We start from the raw sequence: 17,226 nt of genomic DNA on the forward strand, positions 1-17,226 counted from the left end.
CTCTTTTCCCCTCCCCCATTCTGTTTAAACTGATTCTTCAAAGGCTTGTTTACTGGGGCTGCAGGACTAGGCACTGGCGTTTGGGCTGGTGATGGTGACAGAGCGCCCTCTGGTGGAGTTCTGTAGGTATTTCCGACTTCTCCCCAGAAGGCTTGCCTGTGAAGGTACATTTTTCTTACCTTGCCTCTGTTACATGATATATGGTAATAATGTCCAATGCTTTGTCTACACTGGCTGTTTGAAAGATATTGCATTTGTATTACTGTCCATTACCAGAGGGTTATCATGAAATTAATTGCCAGATTCCCAGAAATGGGCTGCCAACTCTACTTGTGCCTCACTCTACATCAGTGTGCAAGGTAAGTAAAGAGAAAAGATCGCTGCAAAATCAATTGATGAGAGTCCAGGAACCAAGAACAAATGACCAATGAATTCGAGGACTTGACCATAAACATGTTTCACCCTCAGCCCTCACTCGGCTCTGAGCCCGGAAACTTACACCAAGTTGAGAGTATGCCAGACTCTATTCTGGGGGCAATCAGAGTTGATCAGAGAATTTAGCATAAACCAGGCCTTTATGGGTGTCTGGGGTAGTCACACTTTGCCACTTCCTCTACGGGGACTGTGGCTGGTCCCACCTGACCTCGCCCCTCCCCTCCCCACACCTCCCTTTAGTCCTTTTTAATCCTGGGCATCACTCCCTTGTCCGTTGCCATTAGGGAGGCTGCCTGGGTGACGCCTTCACAGACTTGAGTGTGACACCTGGCTTAAATCGCTGGCTTGCCTCCTGTCTCCAGCAAGTGGACACACAATAGAACCGGGTTTCTAGAGTTTCCGTACAGAAGCACTGAGGACCGTAGTGATGATCGTGAGCGCTGGGTGTGTGGGAGAGTGTTAGCGGGCTGCCGTCTGACCCCCAGGACTAAAGAATACAACCAAAGTACCACCACTAGCATCAAAAGACTAAACAATTGGGGAACTGATTTGGACTTTTTATTCTCCTCAAGAACAAAGAGAGCGGGCCATGACCGAGAAGAAGATGTCAGGCTTTAGGGTGGTTGGCATTGCCGAGAGGTTACCTGTTGAGCAACGCATTTAGAAGGAAGGAGTGGTGAGGGTGGGCAGTGGGACCAGACAGCCTTTAGTAACCAGGAACTGTCACACAGTGGGAATTCACAGGAGGAGTTGTGTAACTTGGATACCACAAAATCCCCATTCTTCTGAAACCTATGTATTAGTTGGTGAGGGAAAACTCCACAAGGGAGAATATTTCAAAACCAGGACAAAGCGAGATGTGCCAGCTGTTTCGGAAAAATAAGGCAGGTTTTCTGTAAGTACCCCAGTGCTCCGACAAAGAAGTCCACGTGAGCTCCCAGGGAAAGCTGCTTTTGGGTGCTCGTTGCCTTGGTGGCAGAAGGGGTTACAGTCTGTACATCAAGTGACAGACAAAATTGTGAATGTGAGATGCAAGAGGGGAAAAATTGAAAACCCAGGGATGGTGTGTAATAAGTTCCACATGTAAGGGGGGAAAGAAAGCTTTGATACAGTAGGCATCCTGAAGCATGGAGTTGGGAAATTACCAAGCATGGGTACTCACTCCATAAAAGCTTGGATTATGCAAATTTATACCATTATTAAATTTATTTTAAAAAATGACTAAAAATTTAAAATGAAGTCAGTCATTAAAGATCAGGGGAGAGGGTCAAAAAAAAGAAAGATGAGATTTATTAATTTCTGAAATAGGAATTACCCGAGCTGGCCTAAAATTCATAATGTAACCAAGTATGGTCTTGAACTCCTGATCCCCCGGCCTCCATCTAGAGGGCTGGGATTGCCAACGTGCCCCCACCATGCCTGGTTTTTAGTACTGGGGATTGAACCTAGGGCTATGCACGTTCTAGGCAAGCTCTCTGTCACCAGAGCTCTAGTACCAGCCCAAAAGAGTATAATCTCAACCTGTGTAACACCCACCTTTAATTACAGCGCTCAGGAAGCAGACGCAGGCAGACCTGAGTTTGAGGCCAGCCTGGTCTACATATATATTGAGTTCCAAGCCAGACTGGGTAATGTCGTGAGATCTTGTCTGAAATTCAAAGTAACAGAAAGAATCAAATCTACTTTATAGAATGAGACAGCTGATTCTGGTTTGGAGTGGTGAGAAATCTTTATTCCCTCAGGTGAATGCAATCAGTGGTACCCAGAGAAACAGCTCTGACCACAGAATTCTGGGCTCTGCTGCAGATTCCTCCCTTTCAAGTCATTCTGTTGCACTTTCCTCCCCTGGCTTGGATTCTGCCCTCCCTCTCCACAAGTCTCACCAGCATCCCTTTCTTGACCCCTTTCTCCTCAGCATCAACTGGAGGCTCAGAGATGGGGAGTTTTGCTCCAACAAATTGGAACCAACTGCTGTCCTGTAGGACCATTACCTTCACCAAGGAATGGGGTGCATGGCAAGCGCCTAGAACAGCCCCCAGGAGGAAGATGGGGTGGTGAATACGCCCAGGTATTCTAGGCCCTGTCACAGTCAGGGCGAAGGGAGAAGAGCCTGGTCATCTTTTTCCTGCTGCTCTGCATCCCGCAGCAGGCTGTAAAATGTTCCCGAGGAGCTCCCATGATACAGCGCTTCCTTGGACCCCATCAGCCTCAAGCTGGGACTGTAAAAGTGGTGCCAATAGGAAGAGACGCCATAGATTCCTAGCAGGCATAAAGCATTGATCATCACATGCCAGCAGAAGAAGGTGGTGACAAACATGATGTCACTGATGTCATCATCTTCCCACGGGTAGCCAGACACTGGTCTAAACAGAATGAAGCCTGCCTGAATCAGCCACGAGCCCATCATCAGGAACAGGAAGGTCTCTATCACCCAGAGGTGAAACATCTTAGGAGCCCACAGCTCAGCCGTCAACACCAGCATCAGCAGGAACACCACCAAAACGAAGAGAGAGTGGACCTGCAGCTCCACCCCAGATGAATCCTTAATGTGTGACAGCAGCAGCAGCAGGAGCACGTAGAAGCCCAGGACAGTGGAACCTCTCTCTAGGACCCCACACCTCTGCTGCAGCACATTCTTGCTTGCAATTTCTATGCAACCATCAAGGGTGAGGAGGATGAACATGGTGAGATGCTGCCACTCCTTGGGGTACATAAACCTGGGTGGCGTCCCTTTGTTCATAAATTTCAACCCTCCGTCAACACAGTTGACCTCATAAACTATCAAGAGGCAGCCAGTCACTGTCTTCAACCAGCCCGCATGGGCTATTTGCCACAGCCTGTCCCACCTTCCCTTACTCTTAGAGAGGGATGAAGGATTCAGAAGAGAGTCATTGAATATCATAGCTCTGGAGACTACTATTGCTCTATACAGTCCATATAAGACCAGAAACAGGCCGGGACATATATGACCAATAAAATCTCCCATTGAGCTACTAATCCAACACAATGCAAAACTCAGGTGCAGGTGCTTCAAGTTCCAGGCTTTGGGAAGAATTGTCTTCCACTCGGTTTTATCATCTCCCTTCACCCACTACTACCCACAGAGAGGAAACATCTCTTGAGACAAGCCTACACATTGGGTGGAAATGCAGCCTCATTAGACCGTTCCACTCTGGCGCACTGGGAACTGAGTGGGCTTTCCGGGGTTCCTCTCCACAGCTTCTGAGGGTCTTTGGCTCATGCTTGTTTCTGGCTCAAGTTCCCCTCTTCTCCTCCAGCCTGGTGCTCATGTGGAAAGGCGGGGCAGGAAATGGTGGGTTGGGTTGCTGTGGTGTGCAGAGAAAGCCTATGCTTGCTTAAACTCCCAAGCATCCTTGGAGTAATTCTCAGACCTAACTTCTATTTGTAAAGGTGGATGCCTTCATTCTGGGCATGGACATTTAAACATTTAGATATGAGACCACATCATAGCATCCACCTGGCTTTTCTAGTCTTCTGTAGTAGATGTAGCTTAAAGACTGTTTAGAAATCTCCTCCTCTCCTTTCCCCCTCCCCCACCTCTCCCTGACTACCACCAACCCATCACCATATTTGTGGCCTGTAGACAAACTTTCAGAGGTACATTTTGAGGGTTTTTTTTGGGGGGTGTACATATGCCAGCAAAACTAAGTTTGAATGTGTTTCCCAGAATTTCCGTCCCCACATGGCTCCAAGCAAAGGTTGACTCCAGGTAGTTTTTACAAAAGTCACTTATAGTGTAATGGGGAACGGTTCACTTGCTCCATCTCTCTCTGATACTGGTTAGTGCCAGTGAGCATAAGGAGAGGGGATTGTGGAGAACCAGGTATAAGAAACAGAAAGTGTGTGCACAGCACACAATGGCTCTAGATTTATTGCAGAGAGCACAAGGGAAAATGGGTGTCTTGAGGGAACAATGACACCCATCACAGATCATGAGCCAAGCTGACTAATATTAGTCTTCTGCATAATCATCTTCAGGCCGCCAGGAAATGCAGAGCAGAGGATCTGCGCGCTAACAGCGTCCAGGCGAGGAGAAAGGACATCTATACCCAATCACAGCACCACTCCTGAGCTCCCACTCCTCCCCAGATATGATGTTCCTCAGCTTCTGATGGAGTCATGTCGTGATAAACCCATCACAGCACAAGTGAACCCAACCTACGGAACCCAGGCTAGGGAGACAGTTCAGTTGCTAAGGCGTTTGACAGAAGTTATGAGTGCAATTGCCAGAATCCATGAAAAATCCAGTCATGGTGGCATGCGCTTGTGATTCCAACACTGTGGAAGTAGAGGCAGGCAGATCCCTGGGGCTCACTGGCCAGTCAGCTTATCTCATCATATGTGGTGAGCATACCCAATAAGGCATTCACATGCACTTGTACACAGGCAGCCACATGCACACACACACACATATGCACACACACATGCACATACACAACACATTCATACACACTCACACACACACGCATGCACATACACACACACACACACACGCACATACACATGCACAACACATTCACACATTCACACACACGCCCCACGGAACATCAGAACAAAGTGCACTGTAGGTATCATTGTTTTACCTTGTGGTCTCAAGCTTACTAGCAGCTGTGAGTCTACCCAGTATTGAAAACAAATCCTAAAACACGCCATTCTAGGACAGGACCTCTGCAATTTTGTTCTTTCGCAAAGTGGCTTAATGCCAGCAAACTGAAACCTCTGCCTCTGCTCTTAAAGATGGCAGTAATTCAGATTGCTTCTGGCTGCTGAGAAATTTGGTAGGCTGGGGGAAATGAGTGTGAAGACAAATTGGGAAAATAAAGCTTCATTCTGCCTTCCAAATGAACCTACCTTGCTTATTTGAATTTAAAATTGCTTAGTGTGCAGTCCCTGTAGGAAAATCAAGGAAACTATATAAGCAAAAAGAACATTGCAACCCATAGGGTAATCCCCCCCCCCCACCATTTCCCCTCCTGGTTATAGGGAATTGTTTCTTCTCAATAAACTTTTCTTGCTTTCCTTTCAAAAAACAAACTAAAAATCACCTGTAATCCTACAACCTGGTTATGACTCATTCCTCCAGCTGTGCCTGGCAGCTGTGAGCTGAACGCCAATGGTCAGAGGAGGAAGGACAGGCCTGGCCTCAGCAGCGAGAGCCTGGAACTGGTATGTGTGCCCGGCACTTTGCTCTCTGAGGCTCCCATCTGGGGTGATCAGACCCCCACTTTGGCCCAACATCAAAGGATATTGTATTAACACATGAGTATCCTGGTCTCAGGGCTCCAAAGATAGGACTTGTCCATCCTAAACCAGACCTGCCCACAGTCATGTCAAAGGAAGAAAGCCAAGTGTGGTGAATGATTAGCAGAACTTCCAGACAGCTCCACAGTCTGGGAACGCAGAGAAACCGAGGAGTTGTTCAGCTGGGGGAAGCTCGCTTAACCACAGAAGCCTGTGAAGGTCTGGCCATGGTCTAGCTGCTCCGCACTGAGACTCACTGCAGACCCAATACTTCTATCACAGGGTCTCCACTTCTGAGAGTCCCTCAGGTGGCTTGTGCCATTTGTACTAACTACATCACCAGATTCCAGGGTGAGCAGGAGGACACTCACGAGCTACTGATCGCTGGGGTCCTGCTGTGTGTGTGAAGGCATGTAAACACATAGATGACATAGTTCTTACTGCCAGAGAGTTTACACTTCAGCTGAAAGCACTATCCATTTATAAATGTGCATACCCTAATACCTCCTAGGCCATCTCTACACCACAGAGTTAAAATACGTTAGCTTTCTAACTACTGCATTAGATAACTAGAGAAGACAGAATTAGTGGGATATTATAATTGCTTTATTTTAAAAATTGAAAAAGGTTTTATATTCTATATTTTGATCATGATTCCCCCTTCCCCAATTCCTCTCTGATCCTTCCCACCCCCTTACTCATCAAACGTCATGTTCTTTCTCTCCCTAAAACCAAACAAAAAATAAAAATTAAACAAAAGCAAAAATTACTAAAACAAAGCAAAAATCCCCCCCCCAAAACCCAAATAAAATACATGGAGTTTGTTTTGTGTTGGCCAACTATTCCTAGCTATGGGGCCTGCCCTGGAGTGTTGTTGATAGGCCTGGTGTCATTTCATTGGAGAAAACTGACTTTTCCTTTATCAGCAGTTGTCACTTGCAAATAGATTCTTGGTTGGAATGGGACCTCCATACCCACTTCCCCTTCCCAGTGCTGGGACCGCATCAGGCTTGAACCTGTGTATTCTGCTATAGTCCCTGTGAGTTCCTATGTGCATTGCATTGTTGTGTCTGAAAGAGGCTGTTTCCTTGAAGCTATCCACCACCTCTGGCTCTTGAATCCTCTAGTCTCCTCTTCTGCACAGATGCCTGAGCCTCAAGATGAGGGGTTGATAAAGACATCCACAATCTCACCGTCTGTCCGTTGCCCAGTTGGGAGTGCCTGTTAGTTCTCATCTACTGAAAGAAGAGTCTTCTGTGGGGAGGACTGGTATGCGCACGGATCTAGGGGTATAGTGATATGCCATAGGATGTATTTATCGTATATTTAATTGCAAAACATGTCAGCAATGTATATATAAATGAACCGGTTAATGCTAAGCTTCTGGACTCCAGGGCTTCTATTTTATTCTCATCACATGTCTCAAGACAGGTTAGGTCACGGTATTCCAGTCACGCATGTGACTAAGTGACTGCGCTCAAGTGCTAGTGACCAAAAATGTATCCTTTGACATCTGGTTAAAGTGGGGATCTGATCATCCAGATAGCAGTCTCAGAGGGTGGCATGCCTTGCACACACGCCCATTCCAGCCTCTCATTGCTATGAGGTCAAGGCTGTTCTTCTTCATCTGACCACTGATGCTCACCTCACAGATGCCAGACACAGTTTGGGAAATGAGGGCAGGACAGGGGTAAGTTCTGATACCCATTCATGTGGACCATGACCGCAAGGCTAGAAGCAATATTAAGAGTGGTTGCCACTTAGACAGACTTAGACAGAATAACATAGTAAGTGAAATGTGTGTTTAAAATTTTTAGTTAATAGAGCAGGGTATGGTGGTGCATACCTCTAAGCCAGCGCTAAGGAAGTGGGGACAGGCAGTTTTCTGTGAGTTCAGGGCCAGCCTGGTCTACACTGAGTTCTGGGACAGCCAGAGTTATGTAAAGAGACCCTGTCTCAAAAAAATCAAACAACAACAAAAAACCGAGAAACAGAAATTAATTTTTTTTAGTTAACAGGCCTGGGGGGTTAGCCCGGTCAGTAGAGTATTTGTCTGGCATGCATGAAGGCTTGGGTTCTGCCCCTAGCATCTCATAATCTGGGCATGGTAGTGTGCCTGTAATCCTAGCACTGGAGAAATAGAAGGAGAGGATCCCAAGTTTAAGGTCATCCTCTGCTACACAGCGAGGTCTAGACCTGCATGGGCTACATAAGACCCTGCCTCACAAAACAGCAATGACAAAAAACAACAAAGAATTTAGTAAAGGAGCACTTCGTTGGAAAGGTAGAAGTTTGGTTGGTCAGAATAGCATCTTGAGAACTAGACTATAAACTTAATGGTTGTAGGATTCTAGTATGTTTCCCAAAATAAATTTTAATTTAACCCCCTTCTGTTTAGGAGGCGCATCTTTATTATATGAAAACAAACAAATAACCCTGATTGCTGTCCAGCATGCTACAAGGAAGAAATACACCCCAGGAAAAAGAAGACAAGAAGATGCACGCTTGATTCGCAGCAGAGTGGAGTCCTTAGAACTCTCAGCACAGGGTCTGAGGCAGCCCTTCTGCCAATGGTCTGAGCTGTTATTTCAAGTAAGGGTTACTAAGCTGTGAGATTTGTTACTGGTCCACCAAACCAAGGCTCACAAGATGTGGCAAACAACATTCTAACTTCCCGGTTCAAAAGGATCTACAGCTTTGATTTTCCCCAACACACCAGCTCAAACTCTCTTTACTTTTCTAGGCGAGCCTGTGAGGCATTGCATAACCATGACTTAGACTGTTTGCCCACCTGTGTTGTTGATATCAAGTACTTTCCAACTGTTGCATTTCAACAGCTGCAACTTTCTTTTACTTCTGGAAACTAGAAGTGCACACTCCCCTCCCCCTGTATACCTGCTTCTCCCCTGTGGCTGCATCATCCCATGGATACAAGAATACAGCAGGGTATACACTTCAATATTAGGAGTTATCCTTTCTTCCTTTTGTAGAATTCCTTTTGGTTTTGCCATAATTAGGTTCTTAAGAAAGAGCTTAATGTATGTAGGCTAGCCTCCATTTTTTTTTGAGACAAGGTCTCTATGAAGTAGGTCTGGCTGTCCTGGAACCCATTATATAAACCAAACTGACCCAAAATTCAGAGAGATCCACAGGCTTCTACTTTCCAAGTGTTGGGATTAACAGTATGTGCCCCCATACCCAGTTAGCCTCAAACTTGTGATCCTCCTGCCTCATCCCCCTTAGCATTGGGGTTACAGGCATGAACCTCTATGCCTGGCTTTCCTTTTCCATTCAATTTTTAAATTATTTAAAATCAACGAAAAACTAGGAGGAAATGGTTTTAAATCGCAAATTAAATAGTAAATGTGTATTCCTTTGCTTATTAACTTTTCAATCCCCAAACTAAAACATGATGTTCCGAAAAGTACTCAGTTACCAAAGAAAATGGTGTTAGTAATAGGAATATGGATCAATGACACAATCACAACATAACAAAACTTACTCCTGTTGCCATGGCAACACTCTGGCCTTGTTTTCTATCAGATTTGGTACATCTTTTAACCAACCAAATCTTGTCCTTCCTGTACTGCCAATATATTTGTTACTGACATACACTAACAGTCCTGATTCATGATTGTCTGCCCCAATACAAATTCAGAGTTCAGGGACATTTACAGGAGTCTTAATTCTTCAACTTGGGAACCCTAAACTTTAAACTCCATTAAGGGAAATACATCCCTCCTACCAGTAAGGATTCTCAGTCCCTCCCATGGGGTGGTATTATTGCTGGGAAGCAGGGACTGTGTCTCCCCAACCTCCTAATTCAGAGTTAGCTGATTAGTAACTACTTAAAAGAGTGGCGTTCCAGGCAATGGGGGTATAGATCAGTTGGTAAAGTGCTTGCAAGAAGTTGGTTTGATTACCAAAACCACATAAACTTGGTGTAATAATGCATCTCTCCAGGCCCATCTCTTGGAGGGAGTGGAGGCAGGAGGATTGAAATTCAGGCTCATCCTTGGCTACTGTGGTAGTTTAAATGTAATTAGCCCCCATAATCTCATAGGGAGTGGTACTATATAGAAAGTTTGAGGCCCACCTGGATTATCTGATACCATGTCTCAATCCTCCTCATCAAAAAGATGTTATGCTCCATCTCAACAATCTTCCCACACTCAAGAAGGAAGATTACATGGAGTGTGTCTGCTGGGGAAGAACAGTGCAGGTTATCTTAGACCCACACTGGCTGCACCATCCAATTCTCTATTCATTGTTATAACTTGCAATATGATGTCTTTGTTCCTTAAATATTACCCAGAAAATAGCTCTTAAGGATTTTCTAATAGATTAACCCTTGAACATTCCGAAAGAAATGGAATTTATTAAACAGGGTCATCAACAGCATCACTGTAAGGGTGAGATAAGGATTCTGGGTTAAGTTTGAAAGACCCATGCCTAGCACCTCACTATTGAATGCACTTAAGCTGACTCCTCTTCTGGACCCATGGACCAGTATGCACTATGGACAAGACAACTTGACAAGAAAGAACCTCTAGAGGCTGCCACCTTTGCTACTTCTTGTGTGGCAGAATGGAAGTTCCATGCAGGCTCAGTTTCCTCAAAGTCTTGAGTAGGTTGTATAAGCAGATTGGTCATGTGTCTCTACACTAGCTTAGGATAGTTTTATTTTACTAAAAATAAAATTCTACCAGTGTGTTTGTTTCTTTCCACTGCTCTGTCCAAATACCTGACAGGACAACTTGAAGGAAGACAGCTTTATTTTGGCTTACAGTATCAGAGGGTTCAGTCCACAGTTACTTGATCCTCATGAACATGGACAAAGCATCGTGGTGCCAGGAACACACAGTGAAAGAAGGCTATTCACATCATGATGGACAGAAAGTAGGAAGCCAGACAGGAACCGAAGGTCAGATATAACCTTGAGGGCCATGCCATTGAGGCTCCACTTCCTTAAAGATTTCACAACTCCCAAAACAGAGTAGGCACATCATAGTCATAGCACTGGGAAAGTGGGCCTGACAGTGTGGAGTTGAATTGCTTGCTCAGAAGATATTCGTACCTAACATTTTGACACGCTGTCACATCAACTTCAAAAAATACAGACCAGTTTCCATTGCTGCCTACACTGTATGATTCCCTCTCCATACATCTTCTCCAATGATAAATATTATTTCTTTGTTATTTTGACAATGTGATAGGGAAAAGGGAGATCTAAGTTTATTAGAATCTCTTTTTCCCCAAATGAATTAAGTTAAAATTACTATTCTTAGCCAGACCTGGTGACACAGGACTATAATATCAGTTGCTCCAGAGACTGAGGCAGGAAAATCACAAATTAAGACAAGTCCTACAGGATAATTGCAAGGCCAATTTAGGAAACTTAGTGAAACCCTTACAACAACAATAACAATAAAAGATTAAAAGTACTGGGGATGAGGGTAGGCTGGGGGAGATGGCATAGTAGCTAATGACTTGTTCCGCTCTTACAGAAAGCCCATGCCACCATAGGCTTCTGCACTCGCGTGCATAACCCCATACAGATCTATACACAAACGCGTTCTTAAAATAAAACTTCAGAAACATCATAGGAAGAGCTGGGGATGTGCCTCTGTGATGGAGAGCTTGCGAACCTGACCTGCACAAAGTCCTGGGTTGATTTCCCTCATGATCGCAGCAGAAGGGCCACCTAAGATTACCGTTCCCACGACACTTCTTCTTCTTAGGTTTCCTTTCTTATTGTTAATATTTGAACATATCTATATGTGCTGAAAATCTTTTTGTGCCTGCTGTGTATGGTGAAAGCATTTCTTCACAGTGCCCCCATTATCTTTTTGTTGTGAGACAGGGTCTCATTATGTAGCATAGGTCGCCCTCAAACTCACCATGTAATCCAGGCTGTCCTCAAGCCTGCAAGCCTTCTGCTCTGTGTCCCAAGTGTTGTAACTGCAAACATGTGTCACCACACCCAGTTCTGACCATAGGAGATTTAAATAAAGTTTTCTAATCTTTTTTTGAGATTATTATATTTATTAATAGTTACATATATTAATCAAAACTCAATTTATTTTTAAAATATATTTATTATTTTGCTGTTCAATACATGTATGTAATGTATTTTGATCATAGTCACACATCCTGATGGCCTTCTCTTATGTCCCTCCAGTTGCCTCTGGGACCCTTTTTTCCAATACATTTCCAATACATATTTTTTGGTAACCCATTTTCATTTTACACATAAACAAGGAAGCAAATGGGCTTAGTATTTACATGATCTATGCTTAATGTTGCTGAAGAGAGTTCACAGAGCAGTTAGCCACTATATTTATAAGGGACAGTAAAGAGGGCTCTGAAGCTAAACTGTATTAAGCATAAACTATATAGAAAATGTGCTTTTTAAAATTTTTATTCATTTTACAAACCAACCATGGTTCTCCCTCCCTCCCCTCCACCTCTTTCCACCCCCATCCAATCCTCAGAGAGGGTAAGACCTCTCATGAGGTGTCCACTAAGCCTGGCATATTGAGTTGAGGCAGAACCAAGCCCTCACCTCTGCGTCAGGGCCAAACAAGGTATCCTACCAAGGGAATGGACTCCATTTTATTCACCAGGGGTAAATCCTGGTCCTACTGCCAGGGGTCCCATAAACAAACCAAGCCACACAGCTGTCACCCACATTCAGAAAGCCTGGTCCCATCCCATGCAGGCTCCCCAGCTGTCAGTCCAGAGTCCATGAGCTCGCACTAGCTCAAGTCAGCTGTCTCTGTGGGTTTCCCCATCATGCCCCCCCCTTGTTTCTATAATCCCTCCTCCCTCTCTTCAACTGGACTCCAGGAGCTCTGCTCAGTGCTTGGCTGAGTATCTCTGCATCTGCTTCCATCAGTTACTGGATGAAGGTTTTGTGGTGACAATTGGGGCAGTCACCAATAGATTACAGGAGAAGTCCAGTTCAGGCATCCTCTCCACTATTGCTTAGAGTCTTATCTGGGGTCATCCTGTGGATTCCTGGGCATTTGCCTAGTACCAGGTTTCTTCCTAACCCCACAATGGCTCCCTCTCTCAAGATGTCTCTTTCATTGCTGTCCGTCTCCATCTCTCCCCCAACTCAACCATCCTGTTCCCTCATGTTCTCATCCCCAATCCCTCCCCTCTCTCCCACCCCCAGTTTACCCAGGAGATCTTTTCTATTTCCCCTTCCCAGGGCAATCCATGTGTCCCTCTTAGGGTTCTCCATGTTACCTGGCTTCTCTGGGGCTGTGGATTGTAGCCTGGTTATCCTTTGCTTTACATCTATTATCCACTCAAGAGTGAGTACATACTGTCTTTGTCTTTCTGGGTCTGGGTTACCTCACTCAGGATGTTTTTTTTTCTAGTTCCATTCATTTGCCTGCAAATATCATGGTGTCTTTTTTTTTAACCACTAAGTAATACTCCATTGTGTAAATGTACCACATTTTCTTTATACATTCTTCGGTTGAGGAGCATCTGGGTTGTTTCCAGGTTCTGGCTATTACAATAATGCTGCTATGAACATAGTTGAGCAAGTGTCCTTGTGGTATGATTGAGCATCCTTTGGGTATATACCCAAGAGTGGTATTGCTGAATCTTGAGGTTGATTGATTCCAGGTTTAGAAAGATGTGTTTTTAAATTAATTTTTTAGTTGCATAGAAAATGATGGTTACAATATAAAGTTTTCATATAGAAACATCTGTACTTGGCTCATATTTACTCCTTACTGTCCTCCCCACTCGTACCTCTCTCTTGTTCCTTCTTCCACTCAAATGGCTCCCCTAAAAGGTAATATCACAAGGGAATTAGGTAACGATACCCTACTTTATTTACTTGGAAGGGGTCCACATATTAGGCAGTGAGACAAAACCTTCCCAAGAGAAAGAATATGAGATACAAGACAAAGAAGGATGTGACTGTAGCATGGGAAAAGTGACAGTGGATTTAGGAGAATTACTACAGGGGTCCAGATCAAGGGAGTGTGAGAATTTTGTGTAATTGTTCATCCTGGTAATGGCAGCATAGGGGAAGCTGATTCTAGGTATAGGGTGACTGTGGGGTAAATGTGACTCAGCAGCAGGTTTGGTTGTTCATGAAAGACTCACATGTAAGGTATAGTAAATTATATTTTAGTGAGCTCTGGTGGAGCTGGTAGTAATGCATCACTTAACATTTGCTTTGCCTGGGTTAGGAGTTAAAAATAAAAGATATGGTAGGGGTTCATGAAAATTTGGTTCATGTGAACCTTAAAAAATGAGATATTTAAGTATTAATTCTTTATTTATATTTAAAACAATGCTAATCCACCCACATTAAATTGTACATACATGGGATTCTTATCATTCCATCCAAACGGAATAGTGAATTGTACTATACACATATTTATGCTGTTTCCACACAGTATCACTTTAACTGGCCAACAGGGGCACCCACCACTTCCATTTCCATTTGTGAGAAGTCTTTATTCCTTGGCCAGAACTTTGAGAAGCATTTAGAGGTGGCATCCCTACTGAACTTGGCTCCTCTGTTCGCAGGTGTCCTGTCAAGTCTTCCCACTATGGGCAGCTCTTATAGCCCAGTCTTCTCAACCCTCTTAGTCCACTTTGCCTTCTCACTTCTCCTGACCAGCATAACCTGGGCTATGCCACTCTTCCAGGCTATCCTTTCCTCTCCTCAACAGTTAGAGAGTCAATGCTAGGCATAACAGGCGGGACTAGTGAGCATGCTCCAGGGCCATTACCTTTAGTGAGGAACAAAGGGTGCATGACAAATGCCCTAGAGAGCCCCCAGGAGGAAGACGGAGTACTGCATGCATTCTAGGGCCTGTCACAGCCAGGGCTCTCTGAAAGAAGAGCCCAGTCATCCTTTTCCTGCTGCTCTGCATCCCGCAGCAGCCTGTAAAATGTTCCTGAGGAGCTCCCATGATACAGCACTTCCTTGGACCCCATCAGCCTCAAGCTGGGACTGTAACAACGGCACCAAAAGGAAGAGATGCCGCCATAGACTCCCAACAGGCATAAGGCATTGATCACCACATGCCAGCAGAAGAAGGTGGTGACAAACATGATATCATCATCCTTCCACGGGTAGCCAGAGATGGGTCTAAACAGAATAAAGCCTGTGTGCATCAGCCACGAGCCCATCATCAGAAACAGGAAGTTCTTGATCAGCTGGAGGTAAAAGGACCCATTAGCCCACAGCTCTGCCGTCAACACCAGCATCAGCAGGAACACCACCAGGATGAGGAGACAGTGAACGCGCAGCTCCACCTTTGATGAGACCTGAACATGTGACAGCAGCAGCAGCAGGAGCACATAGATGCCCAGGGCCATGGAAGCTTTCTCGAGGGCCACACACCTCTGCTGCAGCACGTTCTTGCTCAAGACGTCTACACAGCCGTCAAGGGTGAGGAGGATGAACATGGTGAGGTGCTGCCACTCTTGAGGGTACATAAACCTTGGAGGCGTCTCTTTGTTGATCAGCACCATCCCATCATCCAGACAGAAGACCACATACAGTGTTAAGAGGAACCCAGTCACTATCTTCAGCCAGCCTCCAAAGGCTATTTTCCACAGCTTGGAACATCTCTTTTGATTCTTGGGAAGGTATGAACGATGAACAGTAGAGTCATTAGCTATCATGGCCTTGGAGACCACTATTGCCTGATACAATCCATAGAAGAAAATGTATAACCCTGGGTAAAAATGGCCACCGAACTTTCCATTCCCCATGAAATGATAGGTCTATTTGTATAAAAAGTAAAGAACAGAACTCGAGATTTCTCGGCCTTCCTCTCCCTCGTGGGCTCATTAAGTTTTGGTATTATGCACAGCGATAGTGTCTACCTACTTTTATCGTCTCCTTCTGCCCACTTCTCTCTCCCACAGAATGGAAAGTTCTGGAAAGGAGCCCTACACCTTGGGTGAAGGGCGTCTCATTGTCTCATTCCCTTCTAACACACAGTGAATTGACTGACTGCTGCCAGAGGAGGGGGCGTGAATGTTTCTGAGAGTGCATGCGCCTGCAGGATTGTGTGCTCTCACTAGCTCTGCTTGGGGACCCTGCAAGAGCCTCTGCTCAACCCTGTCCCCTCTCTCGTGCTTGACTTCTCCTGGGCCCATCTAGTTCCTGGAGCTAGGTGGTGCCTGATCACAGAGAGTATCTAGGAAAGGACTGGCTAACTTATAAGTTCATGCATCCCTAAAGACTCCTGCCCATTTATCGGCTTGTACACTGAAGGCAAATATTTGAGTTTTGCTGTTTGATGTAGGCCTTGCTATGTAGCCCAGACTAGCCTCTAACTCATGATTTTCCTGTCTTATTTTCTCCAGTACTGGGATTGTAGGTGTGCACTACCACAGCCAGAATAACATCTCTGGGCTTCTGTTTACATGTGTAAAGCTCCTACTTGGCATTTTTATTCTGTCACAATAGGAAGCCAAAGGGCTACCTGGAAAGCAACTCGCCTGCCCTTCAGTGGTGCTTAGCTGGATACTAGATGGACTGACAAGCCAGCTCTGAGATGAATTTTCGAGCACTATGGCAGAAGGTCTTACTAGAAAGCAGATACGGATATCTTGTGACATGTAAATCCAATCAGTTGCTTGTATTTTAATGAGAGTTATCATCTCAACTTTGTTCTCTCTGTAACAACTATTGCTATGGGTGTAATGCATAAGGGCAGAAAGCCCTGGGCACTAGATGTCAGCTAGCTGCATACATGGGATTTCAACCAAGCTGAGTCTTCATACTTGTTGACTTCTTTTGTTCTTGAGATAGAGTCTTAGGCTGGCTTCAAACTCCTGTTACCACTCACTGCCTCTGCCTTCTAAGTACTGAGGGGACAGGCATGCACCACTGTGTGTGTGTGTGTGTGTGTGTGTGTGTGTGTGTGTGTGTGTGTGTGTGTGTGTAAACTAAAGTATATAATCTGTTGTTTTTATATACATAGACCTTATGGCATATTTACTATAGTCAAAATAATTAACCTGTCCATCATCTCTCACAGTCACATTCGTTTGTGGCTAGACCACTTAAGTCTACACTCAGCAAACTTCAAATTCATGATTCAATATTATAAGCTATAATCAGTATGCTGTACATTAGAGCTCCTTCTTTTAGGGCTGAGTAAGATAGCATTCTATGCAGCATCTCTGTACACTGGGCTTTAGCATGCATAAGGCGTCACTCTGTTCTCTCAGGCTCAGGCATCCACTAAGAGCACTGGAGCAGACCCCCATAGGTAAGACAAAATGGCTATATCAGGGAAATCTGGGCCATCCTTTTCACCAGTGAAATTATATCTCAGTGTGAAAATACCATTGCAGAGTTCCAGGTTGCTCTACGGAGGAACTCACCGCTCTTATTCCAACGTAGTTTGGAATTACTTTTCTTTCTTTTTCTACTCAAGTGTGGTATAGACTGGCGAGAAAGCTACAGGATTTCTTTCCTTTCTTAAAGAAAATTATTTTTATGCTTTTAAATTATGTGTAGGCATGTGTAAA

The 17,226-nt window shown here is 44.8% G+C and overlaps 2 protein-coding genes across 2 annotated transcripts; both read right to left on the minus strand.

Moving 5' to 3' along the window:
* Window positions 1-1,966: 1,966 nt before the first annotated feature.
* Teddm1 (transmembrane epididymal protein 1) lies at window positions 1,967-3,492 on the minus strand. The gene has a single exon (XM_005071300.4). The coding sequence runs from the start codon at window positions 3,419-3,421 to the stop codon at window positions 2,525-2,527; it is 897 nt and encodes a 298-aa protein (XP_005071357.3). The 5' UTR covers window positions 3,422-3,492; the 3' UTR covers window positions 1,967-2,524.
* Window positions 3,493-13,991: 10,499 nt separating this feature from the next.
* LOC101825570 (transmembrane epididymal protein 1A-like) lies at window positions 13,992-15,531 on the minus strand. The gene has a single exon (XM_005071448.2). It carries the CDS (start codon window positions 15,451-15,453, stop codon window positions 14,539-14,541), a length of 915 nt encoding a protein of 304 aa, XP_005071505.1. The 5' UTR covers window positions 15,454-15,531; the 3' UTR covers window positions 13,992-14,538.
* Between the last annotated feature and the right edge of the window lie 1,695 nt (window positions 15,532-17,226).

This window comes from Mesocricetus auratus, unplaced genomic scaffold (genome assembly GCF_017639785.1).
Source record: "Mesocricetus auratus isolate SY011 unplaced genomic scaffold, BCM_Maur_2.0 Super-Scaffold_100676, whole genome shotgun sequence".
NCBI lineage: Eukaryota > Metazoa > Chordata > Mammalia > Rodentia > Cricetidae > Mesocricetus > Mesocricetus auratus.

Coding starts and splice junctions, on each gene's coding strand:
- Teddm1 (XM_005071300.4), bottom strand. CDS start 3,421: ATGGGAGATTTTATTGGTCATATATGTCCCGGCCTGTTTCTGGTCTTA.
- LOC101825570 (XM_005071448.2), bottom strand. CDS start 15,453: ATGGGGAATGGAAAGTTCGGTGGCCATTTTTACCCAGGGTTATACATT.